A 26,510-nucleotide genomic window follows, 5' to 3' on the forward strand; every position below is an offset into this window, starting at 1 on the left:
TTTGATAACAATGATCCCTTTCTGTTTTGATGATAATGATCCCTTTCTGTTTTGATAATAATGATCCTTTTCTGTTTTGATCATAATAATCCCTTTATGTTTTGATAATAATGATCCATTTCTGTTTTGATCATAATGATCCCTTTCTGTTTTGATCATAATGATCCCTTTCTGTTTGGATCATAATGATCCCTTTCTGTTTTGATCATAATGATCCCTTTCTGTTTTTAGCATATTCATAAGTTAGATCCAACTGCAGACTGCCTGGACCTAGATCTGCCATCAGCTGATGGGAAATCTTGGTCAATGCAGTTTGCTAGAATTAATCAGTAGAACAAACATCATAGATCCTAATCTGCAATTGCACTATGCATTGGCAGATTAGGATCTGTGTTGTTTGCAGTTGGACATGGATTGTAAGCGAGTATATATAATAATTTAACTCTACAATCCAAACACAGTCAGAACCCAAATTTTAATTAAGTCTTTATTTGTTCAGTCATGAAAGGTGACACTGCACGAAGTTTCACATTGTAATTTTTTTTTCCAGAGATTTCTTACCTTAGCGTTAGAAGAGCTTTGCTTTTTTGTCTAATACAGTCCTGAAATTTATGTAATTCAGGTCTGTATGAGATAATTGTTTGCAAAACGTTTAATACAAATGTTACAGGTGTCTGTTATAATGTCCACATTCCATGGAACACATGATCAGTGTATGTTGATGTGCAAATATACAGAGTTCATTATTTATATGCAAACTATGTGTTTTGTTCTGAATCTGTGAAAAAAACAAAAAAACAAATATGGTGCAGCAATACTTCCCAGCCTAAGTTCATCTAGCTGAGATTTATTCATGTTTCATCAAGCTGAGATGTATTCATGTTTCATCGAGCTGAGATGTATTCATGTTTCATCCAGCTGAGATGTATTCATGTTTCATCTAGCTGAGATTTATTCATGTTTCATCGAGCTGAGAGGTATTCATGTTTCATCTAGCTGAGATGTATTCATGTTTCATCGAGCTGAGATGTATTCATGTTTCATCTAGCTGAGATGTATTCATGTTTCATCAAGCTGAGATATATTCATGTTTCATCGAGCTGAGATGTATTCATGTTTCATCTAGCTGAGATATATTCATGTTTCATCGAGCTGAGATGTATTCATGTTTCATCTAGCTGAGATGTATTCATGTTTCATCTAGCTGAGATTTATTTATGTTTCATCTAGCTGAGATGTATTCATGTTTCATCGAGCTGAGATGTATTCATGTTTCATTGAGCTGAGATGTATTCATGTTTCATCGAGCTGAGATGTATTCATGTTTCATCGAGCTGAGATTTATTCATGTTTCATCTAGCTGAGATGTATTCATGTTTCATCGAGCTGAGATGTATTCATATTTCATCGAGCTGAGATGTATTCATGTTTCATCGAGCTGAGATGTATTCATGTTTTATCGAGCTGAGATGTATTCATGTTTCATCTAGCTGAGATGTATTCATATGTTCAAATCAGACATATTCTGTCCTTAAGCTCAGTGCAAAACATGTATACAGCTTTGTATCTGTTACATACCCCTCTTTTTAAACTGTTTTTTTTAATAATCTATACTGTGCATTTGGAATTCAAGACAAATTGGGAATTACAATGGGAAAGTATTACAGTGCTTTAGTATCAGTGAATGGATGTCTGTTAAAAACCTTATTTGTTCCAGTCTGAGTGTATGATGTAGGAAAATGCACTGAGCACCTATTGAATAAACTATGTAAGATTAAATGGGTTTGTAATAAACTTAGTATAGCATGCACTCAGTGGTTAACACATAATATGCCACTTGAGCAGTAAATACGTTTAAGATTTTTGTTCTCACCTCTGTATAGTGATCACTCTGGCACCTGTGTGTCGGTACTTTTATCTGTACATCCATCAGCACCTTCCATTATGCTAGAGTTGTTTTACTTTCCAGGCAGGCTCGACAACAAAATTGGGTCTCTTGTTATGGATATAGCTTCCATCCCCTTATTGCTTAGTTTTTAAGTTGCATGTGCATGTATTCTCTTTGTGGTGAATGTTTGTGAATATGTCAAGACATTGGTGTTGTAATGCATTATTTTGAACTGAAAATTAAGGTCATATATCTGTGCTTATGCCAGAATGTTTCACAGAATGGGGTACAAGAAGGACACCTTTTTTAGGAGAAAAGACCTTGTTTTGCAACAAAAACTGGCATGCTGATAACAAATTTTAGGATGCAAAAACCATGGAAGTACAAATAGTCATTATGGTGGTTAAAAGTTCTCTTGTCAGGCAGCCCAGAACAAGCTGAAAATTTGCTGGGCAAGTATACATTCCTATCAGTTGCTGATAATATTTTTAATAGTGTATAAATGGATGTTTAGGATTTTTGCTGATTGTCTTGAAAAGTTTGATTCCAGTTTAGTAGAACATTTTAGAATTAATCCAGCCCTGCATTAGAGAATGGGTTTAATATGGTACTCTGTTGATCTAGCCCCATTGTCACACAAGGTTATGTGCACATTTTTAGCTCAAAGCCCTCCCCATCTCGATAATATTCTGTGTTCATTAACTTATTTTAGAAATAAGGTAGTGTTGCCTTGATTTGATACATTTTGCAGTATTGTTGGTTGTACCTATTAGCACAAGTGCACTGATCTGCTGTACCAAATAGCAGAGTTTCACTCTATGGCAGAGTCTCTTCAGTTTTTGTGTTGAGACAGTTTTGTGACTGCTGAACCAGAAGAAAAGGCAGAGGGGAGAGCATTAGATGTTGAATGGAGGTACACCCTCTCTGTCTCTTTTTAGTTTTTGAGCACTTGAATTAGTTATCCTTTATTTTCACTTTGTTTCTCTAAATGAAGATTATGTATCCCAGGGCGTGTTTGTGTATGTTACTGGAATGGCTGTCTAACAATTAAACTGATATTATGAAAGAGTTATGCTGAACAAGAGGAGCTAGTTCAGGATTAGGACTGCACTTGTTGATGTGCTTTTCATCGTATCACATGCATGAGAACATGATGTATACCAATATCTATAAAAGATTTGTATGTACATGCATGTGCTTAAATTGCCTGTGAACCTTTATACAGATCCAGTTCCGATGCTAGCTCAGACCTTAAGAGGTAAGGTTGCTTTTAGCCTTCCTTTCATCAATAACAAAAATTATTGGCACATCGTTAGAAATTGGCAGGCAGCTACACAGTAGGACATATTCACTTTAACAATCTTAGTTCGGTTACCGTTTGCTGTAGATTGATTACAGACATAGTAAAATTGAAATGTGCTAGAATTGTTAACAATGTTTGAAAAACTGATAAATGGAAGTCCCATCATTTTGATAAAGTTTAATTAGAGGATGAATTTAAAGTTAATTTTTCCATTTTTTGTCAGTCGAACCAAGTTTTATCTTCAGAAATAAACCACATAACATCCTCTCTTAAATATCAAACCAATGATCTCATACAGAATGGGGTGGTAATTTTGGTAAAATATGAGAAACTTTTGGAGCTTTTATGAAATGTAATTCTTCATTAAGATATAATTGGAGATATGAAAGGATGATAATTTACTCTGGATAACTAATCTGCTTTCCATAAAATATATGACTAAAACTTGAGTGATGCTTGTTAAAGTTTGCTGATCTTTAGTACACACTAACCTATATTTTACTGTGACTTTTATTTCATTTGTAGCTAATACTTTGAATGAACCAAAGTTAATTGGAAAAATCTATGATTTGAGTTTAAACAGCAGGCTTGAGTTTCTTAATTAAATGCTATAGCAGCAACTTAAAATTTAAAATGCTTTGAAAATTTTTAAATGCTAATAAGTTAAAATGTTAAATGCTAGGATTAATTAAAAAATTTAAATGCTTGATATTAAAATAATAACAATGCTAATTTGCTGCTTGTGTTTCATAAGGCAGTTCACTGGTGGAACATTTGGGTGAATTTTTGCTTCTTCTTTTTCCCGCTTGAAGCTTTCTTGGATCAAATCCAAATCATTCTTTAACCCAGGAATGTTTTTTTCTCACATTCCTAGATGTGTAAGATCATGTTCTTCTGTGTAGAACAGTGATGGGAAATAATATCTACTGCAAAGAGAGTGCACATAAATGAGCAAGAAAACACCCTAATTTCTATCACCGTTTGAGCATTCATTTAAGATAAAAGTCACTTGCAACACATTTATGTCCTAAAATGTGCATTGGTACAAGTCCAGCAAACAGGACATTTTGTACTGATTGTCCAAGGGATGGGAACAGACTCTGTTGTCTGTATTCAGGTATAACATATGGACTGTTATCATTATTTTTTGGTTGTGTCATTGATTCAAATGGATGAAAATTAACATGAGTTTTTCACCTGTTCATATTTATACCATTGCTTAAACAATCTTTAGCACACAATTATGTTGTTGTGTATTGTTAACACCTCAGCAGTTTCTACCACTGTTCTTTGAATGCTCATTGCAAGTTTACACTGAAAATAACATTTTATGCTCTATCTTGAGGTAGAGAGATTTTCACTGGATGGTTTGCTGTTTTAGAGTTGCATAATTCTTAACAGTGTGGCATTTTGGCTTTTGGAATGTGAGAAAAATAATCCTTCATTATGCAGTAGAATTGAATAGGAAAATTCCATCATATGAATCAGAATTTTGCATCAGACACTTGGCAAAGCCCTGTGTTAATCATACACAAAATTCTGACCGGAGGGTGGAATCTTCCTATCCTTCATCAATGCTTATGAATGTTCCTGTTATTCCTGCATTAAAAGCTCTGAAATCATTGCTTTATCTTTGCTGTAGTGGTAGAGGAAGAGAGATTTTGTATTATATAAGCTTGTCTTACAGGACATAAAAAGGAAATATTGTGTCCGTATTATATATGAATATATGACAGAACCTTCACCAATACACATTCCTACTTTATCTGAGCATTTTTCTGCCCTGCCAAAAGATGCTTAGTCGTTGTCAAAATCAAGAAACTTGTTTAACTGAAAGTAGGCAGTTTGATACAAACCTTTGGCTTGTGCAACAGCAGAAAGTTGATTTAGATAATGAAACAAACAAAATTTCTTTATTTTGCATAAGTCAAGACACAATTCATTGGTATGACATTAATTGTACAGATTCTCAGTCCATGACATTGTATCAGCGCTGTATTGTCAGGAAACATCAAGTGCTTTATTTTGCAAGTCATTGTCTATATTTACCATTATTTTGAAGAAAAAAATACCATATTTGGAACCTTGTATTCTGCATGTTTTAGATGGTAAAACCAATTCATATTGTCCACAGATGTTACATAGCTTCATCTTCACTTTTTCTTACACACAACTAAATTTTGTGTGCCATATATTCAAGATTATGGTTATTAGGCATATTAAATAAAGATAAGACATCCAATTACCCCAGGCATAGTTGTACATAAATATCACCTGGGTGTAAAGCAGTCCATAATCGCCCATACAACAACTAAACAGATATCTTGAAGTTTTCTTAATGAAAAGACGGTTATATTATATTCCATGTTTAAAATGAAAGAGATCCCTTGGACAAAGTAGTTGAGAGCATGCACCATAAATTCTGTGTACTAACGCATCATCTGTTGAAATAATCAGATTAGGTCTTAGGTACACTACAGATTAAGTGGAAACCATGTAATACACAAAATTCAGTGATATTCATACTTGTTCACAATTTTAAAAATGTTGAATTATCAGATTAGGTCTTTGGTACACTATAAATTAAGTGGAAACCTTGTAATACAGAAAATTCAATGATATTTATACTATTTCACAATTTTACGAATGGCAGAGATTTCCCCATGAACCTGCACAGTGCTTGCATGCAATTTTTCTTCTCACATTTTGTTTCTTTTAAATTGTAATTTAATTGTTGGTGTAGTGAAAGATATGAAAAAGAGTTGGTGGACAGACAAGATCATTTTTATTAGCATTATGAATGTTCCGATGTAATACTATGTGTTTTCTTCTTTTCAGTCCAGTATCAGAAATTTTAGCTTGTATTTTAGCTACATATTGATTGCCAATATTAAAATGCACACTGAAATTGGTATAAAAATGACATTCAAAGAATGACAAAATTTGCTCTGTGGACAGGTGTCATTTATAATAAGGTAGAAATTTTATTAAAATTGTCAGAACTAAAGGACCTGTAAGTATTGTCTCATATGGAGCTGTCCTCAGAGGCAGTGTTAACTGTAATTTCATCTTAGGTTGTTTGAAAACTGTTCGTCTTCTTACTGGCCAGGATTTGACAAAAATCCCCGAGATTTCCAGTAATATTGAGCTTGTATATTGGTATTGATTTGTACACCGTGGATATAGAAAGCATTATAAAAATGTATATCAGTTGTGATAAAGTATGCTATCAAATTATTCTATTCCTTAAATAGCTTATACAGTTGTGATTAAACTAAATTTACACTATCAACTCTGAACTTACTGTTGAAATTCAACTTTGGGTAGAATTCGGTAAAACTGGTTTAGTGACAGCTGTTCGGCTTGGATGTATTGTAGACACCATAGTGTCTGAAGCATATTACTTAGATTTTGTTTTAAAATATGAATTTGTGCATCAACTTATTTGAGAGAACACTTTTATCAGCTAGGTAGAAAAATTGTATAGTAATTGTAGAAAGGTAACTGTTGTTACATACATACATACATACATACATACATACATACATACACACATTCTACATCATATTAAAATACCTTCATGGATTTTCGGGTATTATGATGGTTCTTTGTATGTCTTTCAGCAAAGGTGTAGTGTTGTATACTATCTTTTTTTATATGGATCATATTTTATATAGCAAATCTGTGCTCAACCAATGTAAGTCACATTAATAATATTGAAACAGCCTATCAGTACAAAGCCAGGCTATGTAAATAACAAAATGAAAGCAAAAGTAGGATTTAGAATATAGGTTTAATGATAGCCCTAGTTTTCTGATTCTGACAGTTACATAATATAATGCATGATGTTATTCAACTTTTAACTTTACACTAAAGATGTGATATCAAGATAATACACACTTTTCTAGTATGCTGCTATGACAAGATGGGTCACATGTTAAAATTTAAAATATCTGATGTGGGTCAACGCAGTATAGTAACGGTGACGTCATTTGATAAGAAATAATACATTTGAGCACAACATTACCTTAAAATTAATATTTATTATATTTATACTATTAGAAGCTGATTCCAGGAATATTGAATATGTATATTAGAACTTGAGAACCTTAAAAAACTAGTCTTATTGTTAGTGCATTTTTTTATATACCATTTCCAACATTTATCTTCCTTCACTTTGATTTATTTAAAACACAAGCAAGACAAATAGTTCAAAATATATGATCCTCATTTAAGGTTGATTTTTTAAAATATATTTCACTCTATCATATTATGACCTGTCATTTGTTTGTTGGCTTCTGTACTCCAGAGGTTTTTCATGGTACATGTATGCAGTAATGTAATTTATGCCACCATAGCCTGTAATCAAGTTAACCAGTATGTGTTTATTTTATTAATACACATTAGATAAATATCTGCTGGTACGTTTTCTTGGAACAATTATATGGCATGAGAAGAAATGTTAAATATAATGGCAAATGATCTACGTATGGAAAACTTATTATTTAGATAAGTTTGTGCAAAATACATAGGTTTACCTGAACTTTATAGCCATTTGTATTACAGGAAGGAACTAAAATGTTATTTTAACTTCTCAAACATTTTATTTTTGTTTTTTGCTTCTTGTTTCTTTTGTTGGACTTCTTTTGTCTCATCAAACAGTGCCAATTAGTTTCCCATGCTATAATTTCAGACTTCAGTCCAATCCCAATGCAGCCAATATTAACATCATAGCTGATTTGTATGCTGAGGTTATTGGGGTGATAGCCCAGTCAAGGTATGAAATATAGTCAATTTAATTGTTGTCGAGCAAGGGGCATCATCAGTATCATCATCATCATCATCAGTATCATCATCATCATCGTTCTTGTCAACAGTAACATTCTGAGTTAGATGTTTCATGTTACAGATGTCCATTTTGGGAAAGTCAGTCTACCATGTAGCTTGAAATGATATGGTCATTATGTGATTGCATCACTGACATCTTTTCACTTGTTACATAATTGCTTATTGTGTCACAGTGGTATGACCAGAGACTTACAAAAATGGTACTAACAGCTGCCTCGCTTGGCCCTCAGCATTAAGAGGTTAGTGTTAGAACTGGTCGACCTGGTGTCAGGATAATATGAGTAGATGGGCCATCATGCTACATGTCTGAGGCATGATGCCCTAGTGCTAGACATCACTCTAAACTGGCACACTGCAGACATTGTAGCGATATGACTGCAAAATTGTTAAAGCTACGTTACAAATCCAAATCACACACACACACAACAGTAGTATGACATCATTTAACTTGCAACTGTTTTGTGTCATGGTTCTATGGCATGATTTCACTTCTACCTCATTGTGTTGCAGAGACATGGTTTCAATTGTTACCTCATTGTATTGCAGTGACATGATTTCAGTTGTTGCCCAATTGTGTTGTAGTGACAGAATTTCAGTTGTTACCTCATTGTATTGTAGTGAAATGATTTCAGTTGGTACCTCATTTTGTTATAGTGAAATGATTTCAGTTGGTACCTCATTTTGTTGTAGTGACATGATTTCAGTTTTTACGTCATTGTATTGTAGTGAAATGATTTCAGTTGGTACCTCATTGTGTTGTAGTGACATGATTTCAATTATTACCTCATTGTGTCATAACACTGTGAGCTTTGGGAGACTGGCTATGCATTAACGGGATAGCAACTTATGTTTCTTGCTGAATAATAAAAAATGAAATCATTTATACAATTTTGATAATTACAGAAAAAGTGCTATAAAAAATGGATGAAGTTACTGAAAAGTACCATATACACTCACTGATGTGTTGGGTCCAACTGCAGATAACATAGACCCTGAACTGCCATCACCAATCTGGGTCTGTGCAGTTGAACCCAACAAGTGAGTACATATGACACCATGGGAAATAATTAGTATTTTACGACCTGCAGTGAATCAGTCTCACTTGCTTCCTCGCAGAATTCCAGAGTGTGAGCTCAGTAGTGTGCGAGTCATAGTGAGAAAAATTCACCCACCAAAATAACTTTTATGGACGTATCAGAAAAGATAAATAAGTGATCTTCAATTTGTGCAGATTTGATGAGATTTTAAATACTAGTTCTGGTATTATTTTTATAGATAATTGGTGTCTTGGTTCTTTTCCTTTTACGTATGTGTGTAATAACTCTTTTGTGGTGACATATATTTAAATACAGCCTATACTTCATTGATTTTGATTGTTTGGATCATGAACTGTGTACAAATATTTTTAAAAGTTTCCAAAATATTAAATACTTGGAACTTTGTTAAATTATCTTCAGAGTTTGTCATTCTTAAGAGCATAATCAGCAGGTAAGATTTTGTATGTCATGGAATCCTTGTACATGCTGGTTCATTGGTAGTCATGGAATCCTTATACATACTGGTTCATTGGTAGTCATGGAATCCTTATATATGCTGGTTCATTGGTAGTCATGGAATCCTTATACAGGCTGGTTCATTGGTAGTTATGGAATCCTTATACATACTGGTTCATTGGTAGTCATGGAATCCTTATACATACTGGTTCATTGGCAGTCATGGAATCCTTATACATACTGGTTCATTGGTAGTCATGGAATCCTTATACATACTGGTTCATTGGTAGTCATGGAATCCTTATACATACTGGTTCATTGGTAGTCATGGAATCCTTGTACATGCTGGTTCATTGGTAGTCATGGAATCCTTATACATACTGGTTCATTGGCAGTCATGGAATCCTTATACATACTGGTTCATTGGTAGTCATGGAATCCTTATACATACTGGTTCATTGGTAGTCATGGAATCCTTATACATACTGGTTCATTGGTAGTCATGGAATCCTTGTACATGCTGGTTCATTGGTAGTCATGGAATCCTTATACATACTGGTTCATTGGTTGTAAGATTTGGTTTCATTATTGCCAGACTTTTTATAGTGTGATAGACTGTGATACGGAATAATGTATGCCAATAAGTGTTACAGTGTATTTGGAGAATCTGTAGACATGCAGACTAATAATAAGGATTGAGTCATAATTCAGTGTTTTACATAGCTTTAATTTCTTTTAAGTCTCATGTGAATGCCGGTTGAAAAATATTGATACATGTGCATGAGCCTGAGTTATATAGGTTACTCTTTAATTTGCATCTTCTTGACTCCGGCCATATTGATCTCTGGGCTGGGAGAGTATCATGAACATGTGGTCAGGTTCATTTGTCCTACCTACAGACTTCACCTCAAAATTATATTTGTAATAACTGGCAAGGTTATCAGTTAATGTTCCTTCTTTATTGAGACTTGTAAGTAAAACTTATGTCAGACATGTGAATTTGCCATTTTGTTTGGCACCAACTCGTACACTACCTGAGGCTTCATGTCCTCCATTTTGAACTATTGCTCTGTACTAGTCACAGTATAACCTGCAGTTGAATGATTTTCTTGGTGGAAACATCTTTCAAAAATTTATTTCGGGGTTTTAGAACATTAAACATCAAAATGAAGGCTAAAGTAGGAATTGAATTTTTATACTTTTTATAGCAATACTGCAAAAACAAGTTTATTGACAACGTAGTGCGCTTGATGTACTGACAGGATCTATACCACTGTATACAGGCTTATCACATAGTCTGTACACTTTACATGTGTACTGACAGAATCTGTACTACTGTACACAGGCTTATCACATAGTCTGTACACTTTACATGTGTACTGACAGAATCTGTACTACTGTATACAGGCTTATCACAGTCTGTACACTTTACATGTGTACTGACAGGATCTATATACCACTGTATACAGGCTTATCACATAGTCTGTACACTTTACATGTGTACTGACAGAATCTGTACTACTGTACACAGGCTTATCACATAGTCTGTACACTTTACATGTGTACTGACAGAATCTGTACTACTGTACACAGGCTTATCACATAGTCTGTACACTTTACATGTGTACTGACAGGATCTATATACCACTGTATACAGGCTTATCACATAGTCTGTACACTTTACATGTGTACTGACAGAATCTGTACTACTGTACACAGGCTTATCACATAGTCTGTACACTTTACATGTGTACTGACAGGATCTATATACCACTGTATACAGGCTCATCACATAGTCTGTACACTTTACATGTGTACTGACAGAATCTGTACTACTGTACACAGGCTTATCACATAGTCTGTACACTTTACATGTGTACTGACAGAATCTGTACTACTGTATACAGGCTTATCACATAGTCTGTACACTTTACATGTGTACTGACAGGATCTATATGCCACTGTATACAGGCTTATCACATAGTCTGTACACTTTACATGTGTACTGACAGAATCTGTACTACTGTATACAGGCTTATCGTATAGTCTGTACACTTTACATGTATACTGACAGGATCTATATACCACTGTATACAGACTTATCACATAGTCTGTACACTTTACATATGTACTGACAGGATCTATACCACTGTATACAGGCTTATCACATAGTCTGTACACTTTACATATGGTGTGGACAGTTTCATATTTTTGGATGACATGTTAAAATATCACTTTAAATGATTCTGATTGGTCCCAAAAAGCTTATGAAATTCTTGCACAGTATTCTCATTACTGATCGCTGCAGTCATGGGAATTTTTCCTTATGCTGCCTTCTGGAAATGTTTGTTTTTTACTAATAATATCAACATTTTGGCAGCAGTTTTTGTAATTGATTGACAAAAAGTAATTGGTGAAAAAAGATGACATCTGTTGGAATATAGCCATTTTACTCCACATGGGCATGTTACACCATTTATACCCTATTGTGCATTGAATAATTACATTTAACCTCTAAACGGAAAGAAGAACAACAAGAAATAAAACTAATGGAATTGGTCGGTTGATACCGAGTGTGGGGTAGAGGGGTGGGTAGTATACCTGTATCATCAACCAGTCTCCCAACTGACAGAAATTTATCCAACATTGTTACTCTGTAAAATATGTTATGCTGTTCTAAATCAGGTCACAAATACTTAAGTAAATCTGGAATTTCAGCATTCATTAATCATCCTTTCACATGAATATCCCAACAGATGGAAATTCTTAGTGGTGAAACAGACACACTTAAGTGATGAACATTGAATCGTCTGCCGGGTATCTCATAACACAAGATAGACTGTGACATTGCAAGATATTTCCATTAGACATCATTGTTGAAATATCATTTTGTTTGTGTAAAAAATGTTCTATTTATTAGGAATGACAGTTGCTGCTTGATTTATAATTTGTAAGAAAAAAATCTGCTTTTAAATATTAATTGCTATAGAACTGCATCTGGGACCATTTTATTTACATGCAATAAATGAAATGTGCATCTTCTGATAATTAACAAAATTATTTGTCTTTCTGTTGAAACTATTACCTTTAAAATATAAACTTTATGATAAAAATATTCTCAAATTGGTAATAAATTCATATTTATGACACTCATTGAATAATGTCCAGCTTTTGTTCATCAAGGCTTACAAAAAGCTTGACATTATTCAACTCGTTTCTTAAATTCAATATTAAATCATTACCCATTTGAGATCCTCTATATACCAGTAAAACCACACACCTTAGGTTCCAGGAAAAAAACTAATAAAATTTGTAATGTCCATGAAGATTTCAATGTAGCACATATATGCAGATTAATTTGGCTTCTTATTTTTAGCATATCAGGTTATTTCACCTTTTTGATTATCCACAGTAATTGAATAATTTGTTTGATATATGAATTATTCTTTATAGTATCATGAATTGTTGCTCAAAAATTGAATAATTTGTTTGATATATGAATTATTCTTTATAGTATCATGAATTGTTGCTCAAAAATTGAATAATTTGTTTGATATATGAATTATTCTTTATAGTATCATGAATTGTTGCTCAAAAATTGAATAATTTGTTTGATATATGAATTATTCTTTATAGTATCATGAATTGTTGCTCACTACATTCCCCAAAAGGTGACTACTAATAAAGTAATGCATGTGTAAATATATAAATGAATTACTTTAACTTCGACCTTTATGCTGTTTCCAGATTCCCTCCAGTCAGGAAGACTTTCTTATCAGAGCTGAAAGAGCTAAAACTGAGAGATCAGACCCCTTATACTGCCCAGAGCATTATCTCCCTTTTGATGGGGCTGAAAGTTTTTAGGGTTAAGGTAAGAGTAATGTAAAGTTTTGTGAGGTAAGAGTCTGTGGTGACAGAACTATTAAGGTTAGGATAGAGTTCAACTTAAACTTGTCTTTTCTATTACTTTTAAAAAGATATATGAAGAAAAATCATTCCAACTCATCAGACAACTAGTACAGAAGCATCAGCGGACAAGTTAGTATTAGCATGGAGTTCTCAAAGAAGTACAAAGCTTCAAATATTCTTGTACAGAATGTATATCTTACATTGGTACTATTTAAGTTGTTGGAAATCATTTAAATCTGTATCGCCAGTTTCTTTCGGTACTGCAATAAAAAACAATTGTTGGGACTTATTTTGATGTAGTGAGTTTTTTATGTTTGACTAATTAAAGACTAATTATTTTATTATCAAATGACTTTGTTGCTTTGCTCACATTAATAAGATTTAAGACATAACAATTATTTTGTGTCGTTTTTTTTCTTCTTTGCCACTTAATTGATTTTGTTATATTTTTGTTCTTGGCTCATGAGAACCAATTTTGATGTTATTTTACATAATTAAACACGGTTTTAATTGAGCTCACTTTAATCACTTTTCTGGCAGTGTCAGCACCAGTGTAAGCAGTTTTTTTAGATTTGGTTAAAAATTTTGTTGAGATGAATCATTATGATGTTAAGAGAATTAAGTCTGTGGCATGTTTACTTACCCCTGCAACCTTGGGGCTGAAGGTCTCAGAAAATGCATTACATTTTTAAAAATAAATTTCTTTGATTTGTTTATATTTTCTAAACACCATGATGATTTTCTTCATATTCTGAATGAACAATTACAAATTTATGCTGATTCATTCTGTGACATGCTTGCTCACCCCTTTCTGACCTTGAGGTCAAGTTCACACATTAAACAGCAATTTTTTGATAGGCTCTGAATAAAAGCATTGGACCTGCTCAATAAATGTTTTGTTAGGATTCAGCAGTATTCAGACACCCCTCAGTAAATGGCTTCCTCACATTCATGGTTTAAATGCACATTGTGATAAAGCTGGACTACTGCATTTTGTTAATTCAGTGTGTTGCTTTCTTTTTCAACTAATAAGTTTTCAGTGACAGTTTCATCTTGTGTACCTGTTTATGTGGAACTCCAATTATTATTAATGATTTTAAAGTGATTATTCAATACATATGCAGTTAAACCACATGAATGAGATGCCTGGTATGATTTAATGTCAGGGTTTTACTTTTTACATCCAGAATTTAGAGTGTAAGTATTTGTGGATGGATGGATGCATGCATCCATGTGTATGTATTTTTGATTGCATGCGACTCGTAGGCAATATGTTTGAGACCCCTGTTGTGGACCATATTTCAGGTCCAGTTTTGATCAGACCTGGTTTGGCAGAACATTGTACCAGTCTGTAGGCCATATTTCAGACCAAGTTATGATCAAACCAGGATTGGCTGGGCTTATTACCAGTCTGTAGACTGTATTTCAGATCCAGTTATGATAAAATCAGGAACAAAAGTTAACATAATCAGTATCTCGGATGAGATAAAATATGGGAGACATCCTTGCATATTTATGAGGTGGTCTTGTATCTTGTGGATATACTTTCTTTCCACTCTAAAATATATTTTTTTATTCAGTTTGTGTCAAATTTTGACTACAAATGTCTGTCATGAGTATATACGACAGTTTCAAAAATGAACAACAATCATCTACATCTAATTGGCCTAGCTTCTTACGACATTGGAGGTCATATTTTAATCAAGCATGGAATGCAAATTTATTTTGTAAGTATTTCAGACAAGTTTGAATATGAGTGGCATCCTTGCATATTAATGAAGTAATTCTGAATTTCTTTGGCTGAGCTTGTTAGTACTCTGGATGTTAGGTTTCTTTTTCAATTTGGGTCAAACTCAGAATTTAAGTTTATATCACCAGTATCTTGGACAAATTCAAACATGAGTAACATTTATTCATATTAATGAGGTGATCTTGCACCTGGGTACCTGAGCTTATTACTACTCAGAAGGCCAAAGTCCTGAACTGATTTTGAAAAAATTAAAATGGCATGCACACAATAAGATCACAGATCAGAAACAAACTATGTGGATGACTCACACTCTTGACAAGGTAAAAGTTTGTTGAATTTTAGGTCAGATGGGTCAGAGGCAAAGGATACAGTGATTGAAGGGAGAAGAGTGATTTCTGCATGAAAGATTTTGGTTATCTATGTAGTGGATTAATATACACAGGGCAGGTGAATAATGTGCTTTTCTTGATACTCCTGTTATCACTGTGTTGGTTATATTTCTGATACTGTTTTCTTTAAACTTGCAGTAGAAGTTTACATTATCACAATCTCAAACAATATATAAACTGTTCATGCATATTAATAAAGTGATCCTGTATCAGATGGTTGAGCTTTTTATCACCATGAACCATGTATTTAAGCCAATTTGGAGCAGACTTGAAACATATTCCAGGATGATGATGAGTGTAATATGATAGACAACCATGCACAATAATGGATAAAAGTATTTATACATTGAAATGGCAGAAAGCACTGTGCTAAACCATATTTCTGGGCCAGCTACCCTTGCATTGTATTTCAGATAGTTGTCAGCCAGGTGAGTAATCTCAAGTCCTTGGGCCTCTTGTTTTCATTTTAGATGCACCCCATAGAGGACTTTGAGGCCTGTGTGCAGTTTCTTCATGAGCTGGGTCACTACTTCCTGGAAGTCAAGGACAGAGACATCAAACATGCTCTTGCCGGACTCTTTGTGGAAATTCTTTTGCCAGTGGCTGCTGTGAGTTGCCTGTGGACATCGTCTTTGTGTCTCTGTTTGTGTGTTTTTTGGTGGGTGGAAGGGTTAGCTGTGGGTGGTTTTTATCTCTTATCACTTGACGTAATCAAAAGATGTAAGATTAGGTGTCCTTTTGTATGGATATGAGGCAGCGTTGTAATTTCGTGGGGAAACAATGTTGACTAGAATCTTTTAATGCCCTGTTTGTAGGTCTCAAGAAAACACAGTAGACTAATTGATTTCTCTAATGCAGTATGTCAGAATATTTTAGAACATTTTTTTATATAAATGTAAATATTGTATTATCTACCTGATATTCTGCAGTGTGTGTCACCACCTCAACCAAGCAAGGCAGTTGAGAGTACATATGTATTTCATTTGGGTTGCAGGTGCATGAGAATTTGAATGCATATGCATCTATCTTTTAGACCACTAGTGCACGACCTTTTTTTGTCTGCAACTCTAAAAAATAGTTTTTCTGAGCTTCTTGACCCTATTTCCACAGTTTGATAAGTTTTGCCACCCTAAACAAAAATCCTGGTGTCCCTCATGACACTACAGGATGTCTTCACAACCCTAATTTAGGTTGCAACCTAGGCATGTAATCATGCATAGTAAACAGTTACTAGAATATGCATAGTCCACAGTTACCCTGCATAGTCTTGAGTATCCAATTCAAGAAGTAATGAAAAGTTATATAATTTAAATCCTCAGTCTGTGTCATGTAGTAGAGTGTAGTGTAGATATACAGTGGGTCATCAGCTGAGTGCCCATCTTTCTAATGATGCAGAACATGGTAAAAATGTCTAAACAGTCTGTATTGTATCTTGTTTCCATGACAATTCTGTATTACAGACAGCCAAGAATGAGGTGAATGTACCAGTGCTGAAGACCTTTGTGGACATGATGTATGCCCCATGTGTTGACCTTACTACAAAGAAGAGAAATATATTGGTGAGAGAACACCCAGAATTTATCAGTTTTGAAATTGATTTTAATTTTAAAAGATTTTTTGAAGAGGTTATTGAAGGATTTCTTCTCCACAGTTTCATTAAATTCAGTATTTCCCACTTTGGTCGCAGAAGAGGGGCATATTGTTTTTCTGCTGTTTGTTGTATGTTTGTACATCCATCCGGAATCTGCTTTAGCACAAAAGCACAGAAAGGTTAAAGTTGCTGATCTGATTTTCTTTCCATTATAACAGGTTTTTTTAATTTGTTAACTTACTTTTGAATCTTTTGTACTTTACTATTTTAGCATGATCAGGAAAAAAACAATGAGGTAGGCAAAAAAAACGTAGAAGTTTGATTTTTTTTATGTTGATGATCATATTAGTTTCCCATGAGCAGCATTATAAAGGGAGAGCACTCTAAATTACGTCTGGAATTAAGTTGCCCCATATTTAGTTTCTTGCCAATAATTTTCTTTGCTTTTGTCTTGAATATGATTTAAATGAAAATGCAGATCTCAGCTGTGTATCAAGATCTTCAACAATGAGATGATTGTGCAACATTTCTTTGATTTATCTCATAATAATCTTTTTCATTTTTCCACAGCAAATCTTGCATTTGATTGACTGTAATCTAATTTGGTTCAAGGCATGAATATGATGTTGAGTGATTTTTATTATAATGGCTCTTTTCAAGGATTATTTTATTTTTTGAACTTTAACAAGCTTTGGATATATTTTGATTCTAAGTCATCCAGTTTGTAAATTTTGTAGCCTGTGACCCTATTTTTCCTACTTTTTTTCCTACTGCTTGTATGGCCTGTATTTTTTCGTACATTATGTGAGTACAGCGTTGCTATCTCAATTTTTAAATCATTTTTAGCTTACTTGGCTTTAATGCAAAGCGAGCTTATTGGATAGCAGTGCATTTATTAGGCATTGTCCATAATCTGTTATGAATGATCTGCCAGCAAGTGCCTCTTGCACCTTATTCTCCAATTTAAACATGATAGAAATCATTCTAGCTTGAAATCTTCAGATTCTATTTGTTTCTGATCTTATTATCTTCATTCTCTCTTGCTTTCATCCAATTTTGACCCTAATTTAATGACAAAAATCCCCTACATTTTTTGAACCCTTTTACTAAAGGGTTCTGGAAAGACTATAAAGCACAAATTCAAAAGATAAATCTCCTGGCATCAAAATATTTTTCTTAAAAGTAAAGTGCATCCACATAATAAAGTACCTATACAAATTAACCTTTTCATAAAAGCATGAAAACTGATGACAACAAAACATGTAAATTCAGAGTGCTGTATATGCAAGTGCAGACATCATACACACTATTCTGCTGTCACATACTATGCTGGTAGATCTGAATTTATGCAATTTGTTAGGGATGAATTCTAGAAGAAGCAACAGAAACTGATCTGCAGTCAAATAATGTGCCGTTATATCTGAGTCTTGAACAAAAACAATATAAAACCAGATCTGCTGGTACATTTTGCTAACACTAGTTTGGGGCCCCAGGTTACCGAGTGGTCTAAAGTGATTGCCTTTACCAATCTACACCATCTCACCTCTGTCTGTGTGAGTTCAAGTCTTGGGCTTTGCCATTGTGGATAAGTGTGAAAGCAAGCAATTAGCTTCCAGTGGGTCTTCGGTTCTTTCCAGAGTTTTCCTAGGTTCTTTCTCCACCAGTAATACTGGCTTCCATATATAGCCTATCTTGTGCTGAGAAATGGTGTTAAACCCAAAAACAACAGCGGAAACAACTACACTAGATTGTAATAGAAGTTAGTTGAATCTGCATTATAGATATTTAATATATGGTACCTAAATGTTGATGAATTGTACAAGGTTTTGCTCTAGTTAAACATGTTTGATGAATATGTAATATTGTGTAATTTAATTTATTGTTTAAGCACATGTTTCCGTTGGTTACTTGCCTGTTGTGTGTGAGTCAAAAGACTTTCTTCCTGAACAACTGGCCATATTTCCTGACCACTTGTCTCTCATCACTGAAACACAAGGACACTAAGACATCCCGTGTAGCTCTGGAGTCCCTGTACAGACTTCTTTGGTGAGTATGCCAAGTCACAAGGGTATGGCTTTCAGATTTTTACAGGAAAATAACATCAAGAAGATTTTGATTGTTGTGCACCAGTATTGTTCCAGGCCTGTTTTAGGATGTAGTTGCATCTTGTTCTTCATTGCAAATATTATAGCTTCCATTTAGGATGAAGCAGAAATTATAGTGCTAATATAAAATATACTTACTCATTTGAAATTGCTGAAATGCCTGATTTATATAGCAGTATGTGTATCATGGAACTTCCTGTTGCAGGGTGTACATGGTGCGGATCAAGTGTGAGAGTAACACCGCCACCAACAGTCGTCTTCAGAGCATTGTCAACAGTCTGTTTCCAAAGGGATCCAAGCTTGTCATGCCTAGAGACACACCACTGAACATCTTTGTCAAGATCATACAGTTTATCGCAAAGGTAAATCACTGTAAATATATTCCAGCATTATTAAATTCAGCAAATTCTGTAAAACACAATGTAAAATTTTCATAACTTACTCTTGGCTATTTATGTAACTTAAAAATTGTCTCCATTGCATTTATATAGGTATGGTAAATAAATCTAAAATTTTCATTTTATCTCCAGCAGGTAATACAACTGTGTAGGGGGACATAGCTATTGCTAAGTCCCACTCTCTTCGTCTGTCTGGCAGACTAAACTTATGTTTCTGGAGAACAGCTTTTTTAAAACAATTAAAGGTTATTAAACCAAACTTGGTTCGTATACTGTGAGAAGTTTTGTAGATGTACCATTTTTTCACATAAAAGTTTCCCTTTTCAATCTGTTTTGTATTATGATTGAAATTAAATCTAGCATAAGTAGTACCAAAGTTGACAGTGCTAGATTATAGGGTGCTAGCTTACATTATATAAAAATATTTAGAGTGCAGGACCATAGTTTACATTCAGTAGGAGTTTTTACATAAGTGGGGTAATGTGGAGGGGAAACCATCCATCTCTAGATGAATCTTGTTAATAAATAATTTCTGTTTGTCTTGGGGGTCTTTCTTGTATGTTCACACTTGTGAAAACTGAGGCTTTAAAATTATGTTCTCCACATCAATACATTCTATGTTCATGTGCTTGTCTGTAAATCCAAATGCTTGTTTGCCCCTGGAATAATATTAGCCATAATGTTTGTAAGCTTATGTAGATGAACTGATTAGATTTGTTTGCCATGAAAGCAATTTTCCCAGTTCACTAGAAGACTTTTTGCGATGTGTAGTTGGTACTATAAGAAAATGGTGCCAATCTGACATTCAGTGTGGCTTCCTTGACAGCTGTCTTGAAAATATTGTTATTTTTGCTCCTAAATGGAAAATCATACCAACATGAGATTTTCACCAGAAACCTAATAATGATATCTTGTCCTATATGAAAAAACTGCTGATCTGATATGGCTTCCACAATGAACATGTGGACAATCTTGACTCAGATTCTCCTTAATCGATGAGTATTGACCAGAAGTCTTCTGATGGCATCTGGTTTATCCAAAATGAAAATGGTTCCAGTTGTACATCCAGTATGGCTGCCACAGTGGCTAATTTTAAAATCTTACTATCCTAGAATATCAGAGATGGTTTCAGCTCTCATCACTGAAAAACAGTCTTGTCTTGAATTTCTGGGAATTTCTTTTTGGACAGTATAGCACCAGTCACTTCAGAGCACTCTGCAGTTAAAAAGATATAATTATCACCTGGAAATTCTTTTTGGACAGTAGAACAACAGTTGCTTCAATGGACTCTTGTTTACTTTCTTGCTGAATAAAAGGTAGGCTCTGCAAAATAGGAGCCTCTTGTTGGAAATACCAGGAAACATGATTCCTGGGAATATAAATGATTGATCTGTGTTTGTTGTTTTATGTTTCACTATAGATGTGGAAGGGAAATATATTATTACCTTTTTCTGTCCATTACACTTTGGTTAAGTTTTGCATTTTGGTCATTTCAGGCATTGTGGTATTGTCTATAAACACATTTCTGTTTTATTTTCATCTTTCCAGGAGAGGCTGGACTTTGCAATGAAGGAAATCATCTTTGATTTGCTTAGTGTAGGAAAGCAAGCCAAAGTCTTAAATCCAGAGGTATCTATGACACTTGTGATATGCAGTTTATTTGAACAACATTGATTCTCCTCCATTTATGCAGGATCATGTATTCTTATAAAATGTAATGTTCCACAGTACATATATGTGAATCACGTAGAGAGGTAGTATAGTGGAACATGTGAGATGATTATTGTATTCACCCACCCTCCTGGCAACTTGTACACTGCCACTGAGTTTAAAAATGAAAAGCCTCAAGGATATAAAAAAATGCTCAGAACTGAGTAATTTCATTCATTCATTTATAATTTATAACCAGATTATCACCAGAGGGCCTCCAACACTGTCATTTATATGTTTAATTCCATCTTCTTCACTAAGATGGCTGCCATATTTGCATGGGCGAGTCTGTATTTATCTAACAACAGGAGTGATTTAGTTCGTTATCTTTGATATGCTTGGAATTGTTTTGTAAATTTGTAAATTACTTTCCTTTTAATGCTTGTCCTTTCTATTTTTATCAGTCTTTTTGAGAAATATTAAAGATAAGCATTGCAAATATTGGATGAAGATACAGCTTTTTACTTTGCATGCTGTATATTCCAAGGAACCTTGACCCTTCACTGAAAATGGACTTTTTCAGGAACTAGAAAAGGACAGTGAACAGGCTGATGTGTTCTTTTTCACTGAAAACTCAGTTTGGATTGAAAAGCAAACAATATGAAATTATTAGTGACCTCCTGGTGATAATTTTGTTACAAATTATGAAGCAGTGAATGAAATTACTAAGATTGGTGCAATTTTTATGTCCTTGATCCTTTTATTTCTAAAACCAGTTGGGGAACAAGCTGAATGTTCAATTTATTATGTAATAGTTTATATATTACAAATGAGATTTGCATTAACCAGTTATAATGATTATTTTAATATGGTTTAGTCTCTTGGCATACATTTAAACTGTAAAAACACAATTCAGATTCTGGTAGTGATTTTCTGACAAAAGTTGAGTCTGATGTAATGCTCCATCTCTGTGATGCTGGGAACCATAACAGTTAGCTGTATTCATATATACATGAGTGACCTATCTCATTATCAACATGATCTTGATCATTAGTAGCTTAATTCAGATGTTTTTCATGAAAAGATTAGATTGGTTTCCATTTTGTGGCCTTCTGCTTTAATGAATTTCAAAGAGATATTAGGAACTATGTGTTCCTGCCTTTCAGCATACCTCTCTTATGTGACCCTGCCTTTCAGCATACCTCTCCTATGAGACCCTGCCTTTCAGCTTACATCTTGTGTGTTACCCTGCCTTTCAGCATACCTCTTCTATGAGACCCTGCCTTTCAGCTTACCTCTTCTGTGTGACCCTGCCTTTCAGCATACCTCTCCTATGTGAACCTGCCTTTCAGCATACCTCTCCCATATGACCCTACCCTTCAGCATACCTCTCCTATATGACCCTGCCTTTCAGCATACCTATCCTATATGACCCTGCTTTTCAGCATACCTATCCTATGTGATCCTACCTTTCAGCATACCTCTCTTATGTGTATACAAATGTAATAGTGCAGGACTTCCTAAACTACAAGACATAACAACTTCATATTTCAAGATTTACTTAGCATAAGCAAAGCACGACAATTGAAAAATTGTTAACTATCTGCTATTCCCTTGTTTTAAAGGGTTGACAGAAGGCAAGTAGAGTTGTGAGATAGTAGAAAGTGCAGAAAATCGTGCCACACACTTGAGATCTGGTGCTTATTGCAGAAATCTTTGGCAACAATATTTTAACAAACGTGTTCCTGGTTTTCAGAGAATGAGCATAGGCTTGCGAGCATTCCTTGTGATAGCTGATAGCCTTCAACAGAAAGATGGGGACCCTCCCATGCCACAGTCTACAGCTACCCTCCCATCAGGCAGTACAGTCAGGGTCAAGAGAACCTTTCTAAACAAGATGCTGACAGACTCCATGGCCAAAAACATAGGGCTGTCTCAGTACTATTCCTACATACTGAAGACATTCACCTCAATACTCCGGGCACTTGATCTGCAAGTGGGAAGACCATTACTTCTTACCAAGGCTGAAAATGTCAACAAGGAACCAGAAGAAGTTCTTATGTAAGCATAACACACACATTTGTATATTAGCTATGTACATATGTAATTGAATGTGTTTTGTCTAGCTTGATGAGACTATAAGTTTAGATTATGCTATAGGAATTACTATTTTATGGTTGTTGTTGTTGTTGTTGTAGGGTTTTAACGCCATTTTTCAGCACACGATAGGCTATACTTGGCGGCCAGTATTAATGGTGGAGGAAGAACCCAGGAAAACCCCGGAAAGAACCACCGACCCACGAGAAACTACTGGCAAGCTTTTTCACATACCCACATTGGCCGAATCCGAGACTCGAACTGACACAGACAGAGGTGAGATGGCAGTGATCCGTAACTGAGAGTGCTTTAGACCACTTGGCCACTCGGGGCCCCACTATTTTATGGTGAAAACTGGTCCATAGTGGTGAAAGGGTTAAATAGATGGTAACACATACTTGTCCTGTCAGTAAAAATTTTCAAATTAGTTTTGATAAGACTTAGTCAAATAAATTTATTTTACAGTCAAAATCCAAAACTGAAGCCCCCATCATATAATAAATGCATTTTCTCAATGAACAAAAGAATGGAACAGGTGTGCCAAAGTGAACACATCTCTGACAAGGGCATATTTAGCTATATGCTTTGGTTTTAATAACAGTAACTTTGATAAAGCAAAATATACTGCAGACCAGTACTATAACAATAGACGAAAATGGTTCCAGAAAAAGCAAAAAACTTGATAAGAGAAAAAAACCAAGTCATTGCGTATTGTAACTCAACAGACAAACATTTTGTACCTGTTGCATGACAGTGAAATCAGAGTTAAAAGATTTCTTAAACTGTCATTGTCATTGTATGGGTTTTTTAACAGAGCCCTGGGTGGCTATGTGGTCTATAGAACTCACCTTTACTGTTCACTGCCACCTCAACTCTGTCCGTATGGGTTTGTGTCTTGCTTGGCCTATGTGGGTTTGTGAAAAAGCTTGCCAGTAACTTCCCATGGTCAGTTCTTGCTGGAGTTTTTCAGGGTTCTTTCTTCACCTGTTATACTGGCCACCATGTATTGCCTATTCTATGCTGAAAAATGGCATTAATCCACAACATTGAACTATTTGCCTCCATGATTGCATATTCTTGAAAGATCAATTGGTTAATTGTAATAGGGGTTTTGATAGTCTGGCATTTCAAAATGGTAGTTTGTGAAAAGTGCAAAGGTGTGGTTTACAGTCTTTTACATAAACTTTACTTTATAAATCCAACACAACTGATAACCAGGCTTTTTCCCTCATTTTTTGGTGGCTCTTCGTTCAAAACAGCTTGCATTCTGCCAGCACGCCATAGGAATTTGCCACAAACTCCACTCAGCAGTTTTGATTGCAAAGGATTAAATAAAGGTCTATAGTATTTATATCTGGTTTTATGATACAGTCATTCATAGCAGGGGTGAAACACAGATTTTGCCCAATACATCATTGTCACTGGTCACTTTCAGAAGTTGGTCACTCATGCCAGTGCATTTTTAAAGTAAAATCAATCAATGCATGGTGATTTTGATTGTAAATAACAGGTGGTTGGTGTAATAGCAGATGTTGCTTGCTCAGATTAGGTATTGTTGTAATAATTTTTATCATTGATGTTCTGTACTTTTGTAGTGGTGACAGAAAGCCCAAGATTGATTTATACCGGACCTGTATTGCAGCCATTCCACGCTTACTTCCAGAGGGGATGAAGCCACAAGAGCTGGTAGAGATCCTGACAATATTGACAGTTCATTTCGATGAGGAATTGCGTGGGTAGGCTTAACAACATGTGAACTTTGAGCCTTTTATTTTAATCACAATTTCTTGAGTAACATGGCTAAGTTAACATATGATAGATGTTTGGTTACACAAACTCATTTAGGGTTTATCAGAAGTATTTTGAGAATGGAGTCTGTAACTCCGTGAAATGGCTATTTTTAGGGGGACAACACATTTTAATGGATTTTATGATTGATTTAAAGAACAAATTTAAAAGCTCAATGTATAAAGGATTTTAAGGTGAAAATAACAGGAATTTTTCATTCCACAAAATATCAGTTGCTGTAAAAAATGAATATCAGTATCCACAGAAATAAATGAATTGAAATAAATATAAGCTATAAAGATCAAAATTTATTAAGGACTTGTTATTAGGATAAACTGTTAGGTGGATGATCAATCTGATATTGAATCAGTGTTATGACATCTTACACATTCATAATGTTTCTCTTGAGTTTACATTTTCAAGGTGTTACTGGTCAAAGACATGAAATAAGAACACAGTATGATCACACGTGATGGTTTGTTGCTTATATAGCCATTGAAATGGTAGGTTTTAAATTTTATAATAGACAAAATTGGTTGTATTAGTGGAAATTCTCATGCTAGTAGTTGAATTGTAACATGTTTTAGGACAAGAAATGCAACATATTTTACCATTTTAAAAAGTTCTGTCAGCAACAACTGAGTTAGTAAATATAAGCAGCAATTAAGATCTATAAAGGTCAACCCCAGTATCTTGGTATGTATAAGCCTGTGTCAGTGGGTAGTGAATAAGATGAAACCATGAGATCTGCAAATTATAAATGTTGCTTCTTTTTCAGACTTGCATTTCAAGCTCTTCAGAATCTTATGCATGAATCAGACAAGTGGAAGGAGCATGTTGTAAGAGGTAAAAAAAATGTACATATTTGAATTTTTTAACTTTTTGCAGATGGATTTTAAGGTTTTGAGTATAAAAATATATTATTTATTTTCACATAATTTCCTCAGCAAGCATTGACGAATATTTTAAATCTTGACAGATAGCTTAGTCAGATGGCCTATTTGCCTGTTTACTGCCAAAACGATGGATGAAGCTGGACCAGTATGCCTTCTCCATTGACAGTTGAAAATATTCTTGTCAACTGTCTCAGCAAATATTTTTTGGTGAACTCTATTAAAAATCTTTTTGACCAGAGAAAATATTTACCTTTTTTGAAAGAACATATTTCTTAAAAAAATTATCATGTATTGTAAGCATTATATATTTTTGACATTTATCCTTTCTTCTATCGTGGTTCTTTCCAAAGTTTTCCTGGTTTCTTCCTCCACCAAATATACTGGCCACCATTTATAGTCTATCTT

General features: G+C 34.4%; 1 protein-coding gene across 20 annotated transcripts in view; it reads left to right on the forward strand.

Moving 5' to 3' along the window:
• The window catches only part of LOC149773222 (protein furry-like), a 242,636-nt gene that overhangs the window by 41,124 nt on the left and 175,002 nt on the right, over positions 1-26,510 (forward strand). For 12 of the 20 annotated variants that reach the window (XR_016417442.1, XM_089946596.1, XM_089946599.1 and 9 more), the window contains exons 9-20: positions 3,114-3,146; positions 3,946-3,969; positions 7,885-7,968; positions 13,280-13,403; positions 16,051-16,188; positions 17,041-17,134; positions 19,049-19,217; positions 19,482-19,638; positions 21,223-21,303; positions 23,081-23,385; positions 25,017-25,157; positions 25,988-26,055. Coding sequence is in view for 19 of the 20 variants with exons in the window: in XM_089946596.1 (XP_089802722.1) it covers positions 3,114-3,146; positions 3,946-3,969; positions 7,885-7,968; positions 13,280-13,403; positions 16,051-16,188; positions 17,041-17,134; positions 19,049-19,217; positions 19,482-19,638; positions 21,223-21,303; positions 23,081-23,385; positions 25,017-25,157; positions 25,988-26,055 (1,418 nt within the window). In the remaining variant the exon portion in view is untranslated. Of the gene's footprint in view, positions 1-3,113; positions 3,147-3,945; positions 3,970-7,884; positions 7,969-13,279; positions 13,404-16,050; positions 16,189-17,040; positions 17,140-19,048; positions 19,218-19,481; positions 19,639-21,222; positions 21,304-23,080; positions 23,386-25,016; positions 25,158-25,987; positions 26,056-26,510 lie in introns of all 20 variants that reach the window. The other 8 variants (XM_089946600.1, XM_089946615.1, XM_089946613.1 and 5 more) reach the window with 4 other exon arrangements.

This window comes from Sinohyriopsis cumingii, unplaced genomic scaffold (genome assembly GCF_028554795.1).
Source record: "Sinohyriopsis cumingii isolate HCF-2022 unplaced genomic scaffold, ASM2855479v2 utg000810l, whole genome shotgun sequence".
Classification (NCBI taxonomy): Eukaryota; Metazoa; Mollusca; class Bivalvia; order Unionida; family Unionidae; genus Sinohyriopsis; species Sinohyriopsis cumingii.